This window comes from Schistocerca americana, chromosome 3 (genome assembly GCF_021461395.2).
Source record: "Schistocerca americana isolate TAMUIC-IGC-003095 chromosome 3, iqSchAmer2.1, whole genome shotgun sequence".
Lineage (NCBI taxonomy): Eukaryota > Metazoa > Arthropoda > Insecta > Orthoptera > Acrididae > Schistocerca > Schistocerca americana.
The window spans coordinates 724416080-724428971 of record NC_060121.1 but is presented as its reverse complement, the minus strand read 5'-3'; the positions used below and the strand labels follow the sequence as shown (position 1 = coordinate 724428971).

The 12892-nt window shown below is 36.7% G+C and overlaps 1 protein-coding gene and 1 non-coding gene across 2 annotated transcripts in view; one reads left to right on the top strand and one right to left on the bottom strand.

The window, feature by feature from the left end:
* Positions 1-512: 512 nt before the first annotated feature.
* Positions 513-12892, bottom strand: part of LOC124606343 (calmodulin-binding transcription activator 1) — a 943657-nt gene continuing 931277 nt past the window's right edge. The window contains exon 28 of the mRNA XM_047138326.1: positions 513-4512. Within this exon, the coding sequence (XP_046994282.1) occupies positions 4470-4512 (43 nt within the window). The 3' untranslated portion in view covers positions 513-4469. The remainder of the gene's footprint in view (positions 4513-12892) is intronic.
* On the top strand, positions 6604-6678 carry Trnas-uga. Its single transcript has one exon. It is a non-coding gene; the product is annotated as a tRNA-Ser (tRNA).

Below are 12892 nucleotides of genomic sequence, written 5' to 3'. Positions count from 1 at the left end.
TGTTTTATAACTGGTTCACACAAGACAATGTAAGATTCTAACAAAACAAGAATTATACTGTTACATGGATGATGTCTACATGGTAAGCATAAAGTATTATATTGAACAAATTTCTAAATATACACTAAAATCTGTTTTCTTTTGCAGTAAATAATATTATTCATGTGAGTTAACAGTGAAAGAACAACAACAGCAGCATTTGACTGTATACTCAGCCCCAAGTACTTTTGAATGCATGTAATTAAGAACGAAGACTTTGAAGACTGTTTTGAAACTGTGGCAGGAGAAGTACAGACATGTAGATAAGAACAAAATACGAAACTTTAAAATTTGGGATGTATGTTGCAATCCATGAAACAAGAGTCATGAGAAAACAGACAGCTGATTGTAGCATAATAATAGCATATGAGCATTGGAAGAAGAAGATTTTTTATTAATAAAAAGTGAAAGCAGATAGAATCTAAACTGATTCCCGTATAATAAATAAAAAACAAATAAAAATTGAAACCAATTTAAAATGTTATGTATCAGAAATTAGATTTCATGACAATAAAAAGACAAGTCAATTACATTGCACTACTATATCTTTCAACAATTCTTTAAGCACTTTTATGTACTACCTGCAGAAATATTGTAATATTAATGTAATGGATATATGCATTAAACAACAGGTTGAACTTTGTAGGCTTAACTCATTTGAAATTGTTTTAAACAACTTTGAACATTCGAAGTTCATTGAGCTATTTCCAAGCTCTAATGCAGTTCATAAGTTCCGGAAGTTACTGGTGTTACTTCCTCTTAATTTCTATTGTTATATGAGGAACAATACACAATATCATGAGCACTACCATAAGATAAAATCTTTTATCTATATTAGTCTTTTAAAATAGGTTTCACTGAATCCATGTAATGTATAACTGTTTTGCACATCTGTGGATTAAAATAGACCACCAGATGTTTTCCTACCTTCACAATTTGCTTACAATACTTTGTATCTGGATAAAAATGGCAGTGGTTATGCAGCAAAATTCTGTGAATACAGGTGAAATACAAAATTCAGTTACACAGAATGAGTTCAAGTGCAATAACTAAGGGCATGCTAATCAGGGTATCTTTAAGTGAAAATGGATATCCCAGACACCAGACATCTACCACAGAAGGAACATTTCACGATACATGAATAAAGTTTCATTTGATGGTAATAAATTAGTATAACATACCACATTAAAACAGTGATCCAGATGTTACTGTCAGTGGCATGAAAATCAGATAATTATAGTTAAAAATTAGCTCTGAAAATTCCAGAAACCCTTTACAAAATTATCATTCTGGTTAATTAGCTCATCTGTTTAAAAAATATCAGTAACTCACAAATACTCTGATACTTTTTGGAAATATCAGTGGTACTTGCAAACAACATCTAATACCTGTCCAGTAACAAACCTGTAAGGTGCAAGAAAATAATTCTATTGTCCCAATATGTAGAAATTGTAAATATGATAAACCACAAGTGAGTAGAAAATATGAAACAGCCACTGGCTTCTAACTACACTAAAAATCTCAAACACTCATAATATATATAGAAACAGATATCAAAAATATTTTATCAAGTTATCCCACCAATGATTTTAATTTCCTTTCTCCTGCCCTTAGTTCTACACTGCTGGAATTTGTACTGAGAATTATAAAAAAAGTGTCCACATGTTGAACTGGAAGTTGTAGAAGATGAGGAAAAACATTAAATTGAATGTTATTGGTAGTTACAGTAATTAGGACAAATGTGTGTAGTAGAAGTGCTTCCTTTACCCAATGATAATTTCATTTCTAACACATGGAGGAAGACAAAATTATGCTCAATTGAGAATTAAAAACCTTTCAGATCACAAATGTCACCAACTGTGGTAGAGCTGTTTTTAATACACCCCAGATCGCATTTTATTAAATTCCATCAAATGACAGTTCCTTAGTCTGGGAATAAATGAAATTATTTGATTAAAAATTCAGCAACAATTTTGTTGCCACAAAAATTTTGAAACACCTCAGATACTGGTAACAGAGATGTGTCACTCTTTGTCTTTACGTGTCTGATGCTCTATTAAATTACATACACTTTCCTAAAATGTATCTGAGTTTTTCAGCAAGTAAACACATTTCAATGCAAATTAATTAATTTAAAAATGATTAATGAACTTAATTGAATTAATAAACTTAAAAAAATATATTGAACGAAAAGTACCCCACAAATAGGTAACAGAAACATGTTACTAAAATTTTGTGAATATATTGAACCTCAGTTACAAATTACTGTGAATAAAGAAACTAAAAAGAAAATTCATGTCCTACCTACTGTGATCCACAAAATAAACATGTTGACCCAACATTACCAAAAAATGTTAGTAAGTGTAAAGAACTTCTGAATTCAGTGCAAAAATGTAAAAAGAAAATTAACTTGGATAACATGGAAATCAAATAGTTTTACTAACGATCTGAATCAGAAGATTCCTTTACATATTGTGGCACATGCAGTGAAAAGAACAATCAAATGAATTGGAAAGAAATGCACAAAATCTATTGTGAGCCTAAAAAGAGCTTTATGCTGAATAATTGTTTCACAGTAACCAGAAAAAAATAATACTTCAGAAGCCTGATAAAGAAGTCCTGTAAACACTTCTACTAAATGGGTAAGTTACAAATATAGAGCTCTTTCTACATCTGTAAGCAACTGATTGTAGAAGAGGCATTATAAATGCCATACCACTTTTGCCTTTAAAAAGGCATTTACACCTACAATAGTGAAGACCTTTGAATTAAAGCTTTAAAGATGAAAATGGAATTGTCGTAAGATTATAAGATGTAAATTTCCTGTCCTCATTTTGCATTTTACCTAAATAGTCTGTTATCTATCCATTTCTATTACATGCTAATTTCTTTAGAGAAAAAATTAACATGAATAAACAAATACACTGTTGATAACATTTTGTCTCTATAAGTCTTATTTTATTAAGTACAAAAAGTTCAGTTTAATTTTTTTCTTCTAGAGTGCAATTTATTTATTTACAAACAGGTGATTTGATATACTATACGTATGACTACATAAAAATATATAAAAAGTGAAGCCATGTCTTAGTTGCATATTTTAGAAAAGAAATCTGAATTCTACATCACAGCTCTGTGAATCTCACTTTTCAACTCCTAAGCTTACAGACTCCGGCCCAACAAGTACCAACGTGCTCAGAGGAGGGCCACACACTTCATTATATTCTCAAAAATAATCTGTATGTACATAAAACATACTTAATTAGAAGTTTAAATTAATTAATAACAAATGCACCAATCATTTTCTTTAAAATTTCCATGTCTCAGGTTATGAACAACACCTCATAAATTACTGTGTATGGCAGTCAAAATTTATGTGACTTCCATAGTATATCAAAATATACATGATTAATTGAAGTGTTTGCTATCTGATCACTATCAATAGTCAAAAAACAGTGGGACCTGCCCATTTCATGCACTTTACAAGAGGCATACAAATGAATACCAGTTATACATTTCATGCACTTTACAAGAGGCATACAAATGAATACCGGTAATGATAACTCTCGTGCACTGCAATAGAAGCAGGAAACAAACAGCAATAATATTTAGCAATTTAAAATACAAGCTTTTAGTTATATTTATTAAATGAATAACACAATTTATAGTTAAATTATGCCAACAAAAATTTGAGTTTGTTTTGGTAGTAAGGGGCAATAAATACACGAAAAATAATCCATTCCATCATAATATGTAAAGCCAACAAATACTCTGTCCCATTACATTCATAATCCAGTCACCACATCATATTCAAATATGTCAAAACAGCCTGAGAACATGAAAATACATTTCTTTACTGATAAAAACACAAACAATGAACAACAGAAACTGCATGTAAACATAGTTATATATCAAAAACTGCCATGGCTCGGTTGCTTTTACTTTCATAGCACTCCAAGGTACACAAAGTTTAAAATGTTCATTCAGTACTCATAACTTGATTCACTGACAGTAGGTTACTATGTGGCACTGTCAACAATAATGTATTCTTTCTTGACCTGATACGAAATTCGTTCACAGCACTTGAAACACAATACTGGCAAAAGAAACATGACTAGCTTGCTATCTGTTTATAGCTTTCTCTTATATTCAGAGTACATGTAAACAGTTTTCTATTTACAAGTCTTGTGATGTGTTTCGTTTAAAACAGTCACGCCCATCATTATGACAGTTGACTGTTGCAGTACCTTAATTCTGTAAAAGTACTATTAAGCTTACTCTAAAACAGAGTAACAAAAAAGTACGCAGTGCAGTCAGTTCATTTCACAAGCACTTTGATAAATATATACAACACTTTTTCATCAGCATGATAAATATTTTGTTCCATTCTATTTCTGGTGTTTCTGGATGTTGTCAGAGCTCTAATGATTTAATCACGTTTTTCCAGCAGCATCCTTGGTATGGACACTAGTGTTTCTGTAAAAAAAAAAAAAAGATAAATGCATATTAAAAGCAAATCTCGGAAACGTAGCTTATACTGATTGCATAACTTTTTTAACAATATAACACATGCCAATGGCAAATATTATCTGTTTTTTTCCCTTCCACTTTAAGAACACTTTTTATCAAAAGGCATGCGAGAAATAAGTCAAAAAGAAAATTGTGAAACATCGTATAGATTATACTGACAATAACATAGACAATAAAGATATTCTACTGAAAGAAATTGTTCATGTGAACACAATAAAATACAGACTGAATCTCATGTCTTAAGTTCTTGCATGGGATGTCAAGAACAAGCCAGACCAGTATGATGTAGGCCCACACAACATTTGTTTATTTAACTGCTGAACTGCCCTTCATATTCTGCACAAAGCACATGATCACAAGCAATGAAAGATGATAGTATTGGAATGAAGGTATAAAGATGGAAGATATACAACAGAAACTCATATTTTAGTGGAGACTGAATTTACTAAGAAATAGAGACTGTTGCTTAGGATTTCTGACGTGTGCACAGCATGATGTTTTAAATGCCTGTTATGTGATAAGTGCACATCTAGTTAAACATTATGAAATGCCTAAAATAACAAATATATGTGATAAACTGTATTAATGTTGTCATACATCCTGACACATAACAGCCTATTTCTCATGACATTCTGAAGCTAATTTGGAACTCCTGATCAACTGTCAAGTCATTAGGTAGGTCCAGGGGTGGCTACAGATTTTTTTTTTTCTAGTTGGAGTGGGCACAAGGATTAGAAATGTGAACATGTCCTTATATGCTTTGCGACTGTAATTTTAAAATAAAGAAATGCATGCATGCATGCCTCAACCCCCCCCCCCCCCTCCACCCCAAACAAGAAAATGTCTTGGGATGGCATAAGGTTCAGAAAGTTCTCACCACAGAGCTGGTTGTTACAGGAAATATGTACAACAACTGACACATGACTCCAATACTTGGAGACTTCTAATGGAGACTTTCCATATTTTTGTCCATTTCTTGCCAAATTTGTAGGTCTCCCTCCAAAGCTACAAAACAAGGGAGATCATCTTTGTATGTTCAGTACTTTGCAAATCATGCTCTATGTCTTTATCACTAAAGTTCTGCAAATACTGCTTTTGTATATGTCCGGTTCTTTGTAGCTGAGTTGAAGGGAGTCTTCATTTAACAAATGATCAAAAACAGGTACAAACAACGACAGATGGTAATATTCTTCGGCAGACTGTGTCTGAAAACTAGGTCTGTTGGTCTGTTCAAAGCATAAATAGAGTGCCACCTGTAAGCATCTCCAATAAATAACTCTCCATCAATTACAAAGACTGAAACTTCCTGGCAGATTAAAACTGTGTGCCCGACCAAGACTCGAACTCGGGACCTTTGCCTTTCGCGGGCAAGTGCTCTACCAACTGAGCTACCGAAGCATGACTCACGCCCGGTACTCACAGCTTTACTTCTGCCAGTACCTCGTCTCCTACCTTCCAAACTTTACAGAAGCTCTCCTGCAGGTCCCGAGTTCGAGTCTCGATCGGGCACACAGTTTTAATCTTCCAGGAAGTTTAATATCAGCACACGCTCCGCTGCAGAGTGAAAATCTCATTCTGGAAACATCCACCAGGCTGTGGCTAAGCCATGTCTCCGCAATATCCTTTCTTTCAGGAGTGCTAGTTCTGCAAGGTTCGCAGGAGAGCTTCTGTAAAGTTTGGAAGGTAGGAGACAAGGTACTGGCAGAAGTAAAGCTGTGAGTACCGGGCGTGAGTCGTGCTTCGGCAGCTCAGTTGGTAGAGCACTTGCCCGTGAAAGGCAAAGGTCCTGAGTTGAAGTCTCGGTCGGGCACACAGTTTTAATCTGCCAGGAAGTTTCATATCAGCGCACACTTCGCTGCAGAGTGAAAATTTCATTCTCGAAACATCCCCCAGGCTGTGGCTAAGCCATGTCTCTGCAATATACTTTCTTTCAGGAGTGCTAGTTCTGCAAGGTTCGCAGGAGAGCTGCTGTAAAATTTGGAAGGTAGGAGACGAGGTACTGGCAGAAGTAAAGCTGTGAGTACCGGGCATGAGTCGTGCTTCGGTAGCTCAGTTGGTAGAGCACTTGCCCGTGAAAGGCAAAGGTCCCGAGTTCGAGTCTCGGTCGGGCACACAGTTTTAATCTGCCAGGAAGTTTCATATCAGCGCACACTCCGCTGCAGAGTGAAAATCTCATTCTGGAATTAGAAAGACTGTCTGTTTATTTGTGTATTCAATTAGCTTTTACCTGCAGTTTCATCTGTGTACCAGTAGTATTGTTATGATGAGTAGGTATCAGAGAAGCATAGCTCGCAATGTGTACGTCTCCTCTACTGACCCATTGCACTACGTCAGATGTTATAAGTCTTTGTAAGTGCATGTCATCACAGTACCAACATGAATGCATCAATTTCAACGCAGACTTTTTTTATTTATTTGAAGGCTAGTGTAATCAGACTTGTTTTGACGTATGTTTGATGAAAGTTTGTTCAGGTGTTGCGAGGTAATCTGCTAAATAAAGTAAAAAGTTTGCTAATAGCAGTGTGCTGCATAGTCGATATATGGTACATAATTTGATATGATACAACAATGTTGTTGTTGTGGTTTTCAGTCCTGAGACTGGTTTGATGTAGCTCTCCATGCTACTCTATCCTGCGCAATCTTCTTCATCTCCCAGTACCTACTGCGGCCTACATACCTCTGAATCTGCTTAGTGTATTCATCTCTTGGTCTCCCTCTATGATTTTTACCCTCCATGCTGCCCTCCAATACTAAATTGTGATCCTTTGATGTCTCAGAACATGTCCTACCAACTGATCCCTTCTTCTAGTCAAGTTGTGCCACAAACTCCTCTTCTCCCCAATCCTATTCATTACCTCCTCATTAGTTATGTGATCTATCCATCTAATCTTCAGCATTCTTCTGTAGCACCACATTTCAAAAGCTTCTATTCTCTTCTAGTCCAAACTAGTTATCGTCCATGTTTCACTTCCATATATGGCTACACTCCAGACATATACTTTCAGAAACGACTTCCTGACACTTAAATCTATACTCGATGTTAACAAATTTCTCTTCTTCGGAAACGCTTTCCTTGCCATTGCCAGTCTAAATTTTATATCCTCTCTACTTCGACCATCATCAGTTACTTTGCCCCCAAATAGCAAAACTCCTTTACTACTTGAAGTGTCTCATTTCCTAATCTAACTCCCTCAGCATCACTCGACTTAATTCGAATACATTCCATTATCCTCATTTTGCTTTTGTTGGTGTTCATCTTATATCCTCCTTTCAAGACACTGTCCATTCCGTTCAACTGCTCTTCCAAGTCCTTTGTTGTCTCTGACAGAATTACAATGTCATCGGTGAACCTCAAAGTTTTTATTTCTTCTCCATGGATTTTAATACCTACTCTGAATTTTTCTTTTGTTTCCTTTACTGCTTGCTCAATATACAGATTGAACAACATCAGGGAGAGGCTACAAGCCTGTCTCACTCCCTTCCCAACCACTGCTTCCCTTTCATGTCCCTCGACTCTTATAACTGCCATCTGGTTTCTGTACAAATTGTAAATAGCCTTTCGCTCCCTGTATTTTACCCCTGCCACCTTTAGAATTTGAAAGAGAGTATTCCAGTCAACATTGTCAAAAGCTTTCTCTAAGTCTACAAATGCTAGAAACGTAGGTTTGCCTTTCCTTAATCTTTCTTCTAAGATAAGTCGTAAGGTCAGTATTGCCTCACGTGTTCCAATATTTCTACGAAATCCAAACTGATCATCCCCGAGGTTGGCTTCTACTAGTTTTTCCATTCGTCTGTAAAGAATTCGCGTTAGTATTTTGCAGCTGTGACTTATTAAACTGATAGTTTGGTAATTTTCACATCTGTCAACGCCTGCTTTCTTTGGGATTGGAATTATTATATTCTTCTTGAAGTCTGAGGGTATTTCGCCTATCTCATACATTTTGCTTGCCAGATGGTAGAGTTTTGTCAGGACTGGCTCTCCCGAGGCTGTCAGTAGTTCTGATGGAATGTTGTGTACTCCCGGGGCCTTGTTTTGACTTAGGTGTTTAAGTGCTCTGTCAAACTCTTCACGCAGTATCATATCTCCCATTTCATCTTCATCTACCTTCTCTTCCATTTCTATAACATTGCCCTTAAGTACATCACCCTTGTATAGACCCTCTATATACTCCTTCCACCTTTCTGCTTTCCCTTCTTGGCTTAGACATTTGTCCTCTAGCCATCCCTGCTTAGCCATTTTGCACTTCCTGTCGATCTCATTTTTGAGACGTTTGTATTCCTTTTTGCCTGCTTCATTTACTGCATTTTTATATTTTCTCCTTTCCTCAATTAAATTCAATATTTCTTCTGTCACCCAAGAATTTCTACTAGCCCTTGTCTTTTTACCTACTTGATCCTCTGCTGCCTTCACTACTTCATCCCTCAAAGCTACCCATTCTTCTTCTACTGAATTTCTTTCCCCCATTCTTGTCAATTGTTCCCTTATGCTCTCCCTGAAACTCTGTAAAACCTCTGGTTTAATCAGTTTATCCAGATTCCATCTCCTTAAATTCCCACCTTTTCACAGTTTCTTCAGTTTTAATCTACAGTTCATAACCAATAGATTGTGGTCAGAGTCCACATCTGCCCCTGGAAATGTCTTACAATTTAAAACCTGGTTCCTAAATCTCTGTCTTACCATTATATATTCTATCTGAAATCTGTCAGTTTCTCCAGGCTTCTTCCATGTGTACAACCTCCTTTTATGATTCTTGAGCCAAGTGTTAGCTATGATTAAGTTGTGCTCTGTGCAAAATTCCACCAGGCGGCTTCCTCTTTCATTTCTTAGCCCCAATCCATATTCACCTACTACATTTCCTTCCCTCCCTTTTCCTACTACCGAATTCCAGTCACCCATGACTATTAAATTTTCGTCTCCCTTCACTATCTGAATAATTTCTTTTATTTCATCATACATTTCTTCAATTTCTTCGTCATCTGCAGAGCTAGTTGGCATATAAATTTGTACTACTGTCGTAGGTGTGGGCTTAGTGTCTATCTTGGCCACAACAATGCATTCGCTGTGCTTTTTGTAGTAGCTTACCAGCATTCCTATTGTTTTATTCATTATTAAACCTACTCCTGCATTACCCCCATTTGATTTTGTATTTATAACCCTGTATTCACATGACCAAAAGTCTTCTTCCTCCTGCCACCGAACTTCACTAATTCCCACTATATCTAACTTTAACCTATCCATTTCCCTTTTTAAATTTTCTAACCTACCTGCCCGATTAAGGAATCTGACATTCCACGCTCCGATCCATAGAACGCCAGTTTTCTTTCTCCTGAAAACGATGTCCTCCTGAGTAGTCCCCGCCCGGAGATCCGAATAGGGGACTATTTTACCTCCGGAATATTTTACCCAAGAGGACGCCATCATCATTTATCCATACAGTAAAGCTGCATGCCCTCAGGAAAAATTACGGCCGTAGTTTCCCCTTGCTTTCAGCCGTTCGCAGTACCAGCACAGCAAGGCCGTTTTGGTTAGTGTTACAAGGCCAGATCAGTCAATCATCCAGACTGTTGCCCCTGCAACTACTGAAAATATAGATCTCAAAAAGCTCTACAAAAAATTCCATAAGAACATATGTTTGTGTTTCTTCATGGTTCACCAACAGACACCATTTCTGTGATGTCTTTTGGATTTACTGTGCCAAGTGCAATCAAAAGACAAAAAAATTATGGGTGAACTGTAAATGATAAGCATATGTTCTCATGAACCTTTGTGTAGATCTTTGGCCACATGGCATTGCCGAGAGGGAAGACTATTATGTTCGGAGCACGGCTTTGGTGCATCACACTGCATCTGCATCTGCAGCAGAAATCCAAGCAGCATCTGGCACCACAGTGACACTGACAAATCGGTTGTTTCAAGAAAAGCTCCAAGCCAGATGCCCTGTAGTGTACATTCCAATAACCCAAAACCACAGCCATTTGTAACTTCAGTGGTGTCAAGCAGAGCTCATTGGAGGGGAGAATGGAGATCTGTTGTGCTTTCTGACAGCTGGTTCCAGCTTGGTGCCAGAGATGGCTGTGTGTTGTTTAGGAAGAGGTCAGTTGAGGGCCTGCAACCATGTCTGCATGCTAGACACAGTGGAGTTATGGTCTGGGGCATTATTTCGTATGACAGCAGGAGCACTTTCATGGTTACTATGTGAACCCTGACTGTAAATTTATATGTCACTATGATGATTTGACCTGTTGTGCTGCCATTCATGAACAGCATTCCAGGGGGTGTTTTTCAACAGGATAATGCTCGCTCACGTACTGCTGTTGTAACCGTGCTCTGCAGAGTGTTGCCATTTTGCCTTGGCCTGCTTTATTGCCAGATCTGTTTCCAATCAAGGACACATGGGATATCATCGGATGACAACTCCAACATTATTCACAATTACCATTAAACACCTCTGTATTGACTGTCAAAGTACAACAGGTATGGAACTCCATCCCACAAACTGACATCTGGCACTTGCACAATAAAATGCACACACATCTGCATGCTTGCATTCAACGTGCTGGTGGTTACACCAGTTATTAAGGTGCCAGCACTTCATTTCTGCAATGGCTAATCTCACACCTACATTAACCTGTGATCTTGCAATGTTAATCACTTAAATACGTTATCTAGACAATTGTATTTCAGAAATTTCATTACTCTACCTCAATTATGTTTTGGTGTTGTAATTTTTTTTTTTGTCAGCATATTTGCCAACAACATTACTTTGGTGAAATGTCAAGGCACATAGAACATCAGATGTGCTGACTGTAAGAAATTTGACAATGATGGAAAATCTAAACTTGTAGCTTCAAATAAAGCTGTTTATATTGGTCACTCGTGGCAGTTCTATTTCTTACTAACTAGGAGGAGAATCAAGAGAAATCAAACATTTACCAAAAATATCCGATTCTGTGAGCCTGAGTGTAGCCCCAGAAATTTACAAATTTTTCACGAAGCGAAAGATTTAACTTTACTTGCTTAGCAAGTAAAGCCTTCATAACAGCTCATTTATCTGCTACACAATCAGGAAATCATTTAATTGGATAGATAAAAAAATCTACTCACCAAGTGGTGGCAGAACACACACATATAAAATACTGTTGTGATTGGCAAGCTTTGAGGACCAGTGGCTCCTTCTTCAGGCAGAAGGGTTGAAGTAGAAGGAAGAAGGGTGGAGGAAAGGGACTGGAGAGGTCTAGGAAAAGGGGCAGATTTTGGGAAAGTCACACAGAACTGCGGTTCAGGAGAGATTTACCATATGGGATGAGAATGGGGGGTGGGGGGTGGAGAATTATGTGACCCCTGAGCATGTAAATTTTGCCTTTGAGCAGGGCAATGTCATTTTAAACAACTTCATGGCAGTGTGTCAGCTAACATTATGTCCATCCATTGCCAGGAACACATATCATTGATTCAATTAACTGCAATTAGGACTTCTCATTTACAAACAATTGGGTAACAAAAGAAACATCACAATACTTTATAAAATACAGTTAGAACCTGTAACAATTCTGTTTGTCATACTATCAACTTGCTACACTATTGTTTTACAGAAATGCATCTAATTACTGTGAAATTACTGTAATTCACAATAAAAGACTAACTGAAAATGTAAATGAAGTATCCATTTGGGCTACATGTATTATATATTGAAATTCCATCTACACTAATAAATAATGTATACTAAAAAATAATGTACTCTTCTTTGATACAGTAAACATGGTAGGAATACTTGGGATAATGTAGTTTAATCAGCAGTGTTTATTTAAACCATTTCACTTATTTTCCCATGAAAATGACAAATGCATATTTGACTTTTTTCCTATTTCATGTGTTTCAATTTTTACCTCTGAATGATAACATTTTCTATAACAATGAAAATAATTAATTACTGACAATATAATGCAGATGGATAGATAAAAAATCTACTCACCAAGCAGTGGCAAGAGAACACGCACACACAAAAAGATTTAACTCTTGCAAGCTTTCGGTGCCAGTGACTCCTTCCTCTTTCTGAACTTTACCCCTTTTCCTACACCTCTCCGGTTTCAGCCCTCTTCCTTTCCCTTCAACTCTTCTCCCAGAAGAAAGAGTCAGTAGCTGTGAAAGCTTGCTTAAGTTAAACGTGTGTGTGTGTGTGTGTGTGTGTGTGTGTGTGTGTGTGTTTTCTCCTGTCACCACTTGGTGAGAAGATTTTTTATCTAGCCATCTACATTGTATTGATAGCATTTTCAGTTATTTTGATCAACTTCTATGATTGTAATTAATGAAATTGCTACATGTAAT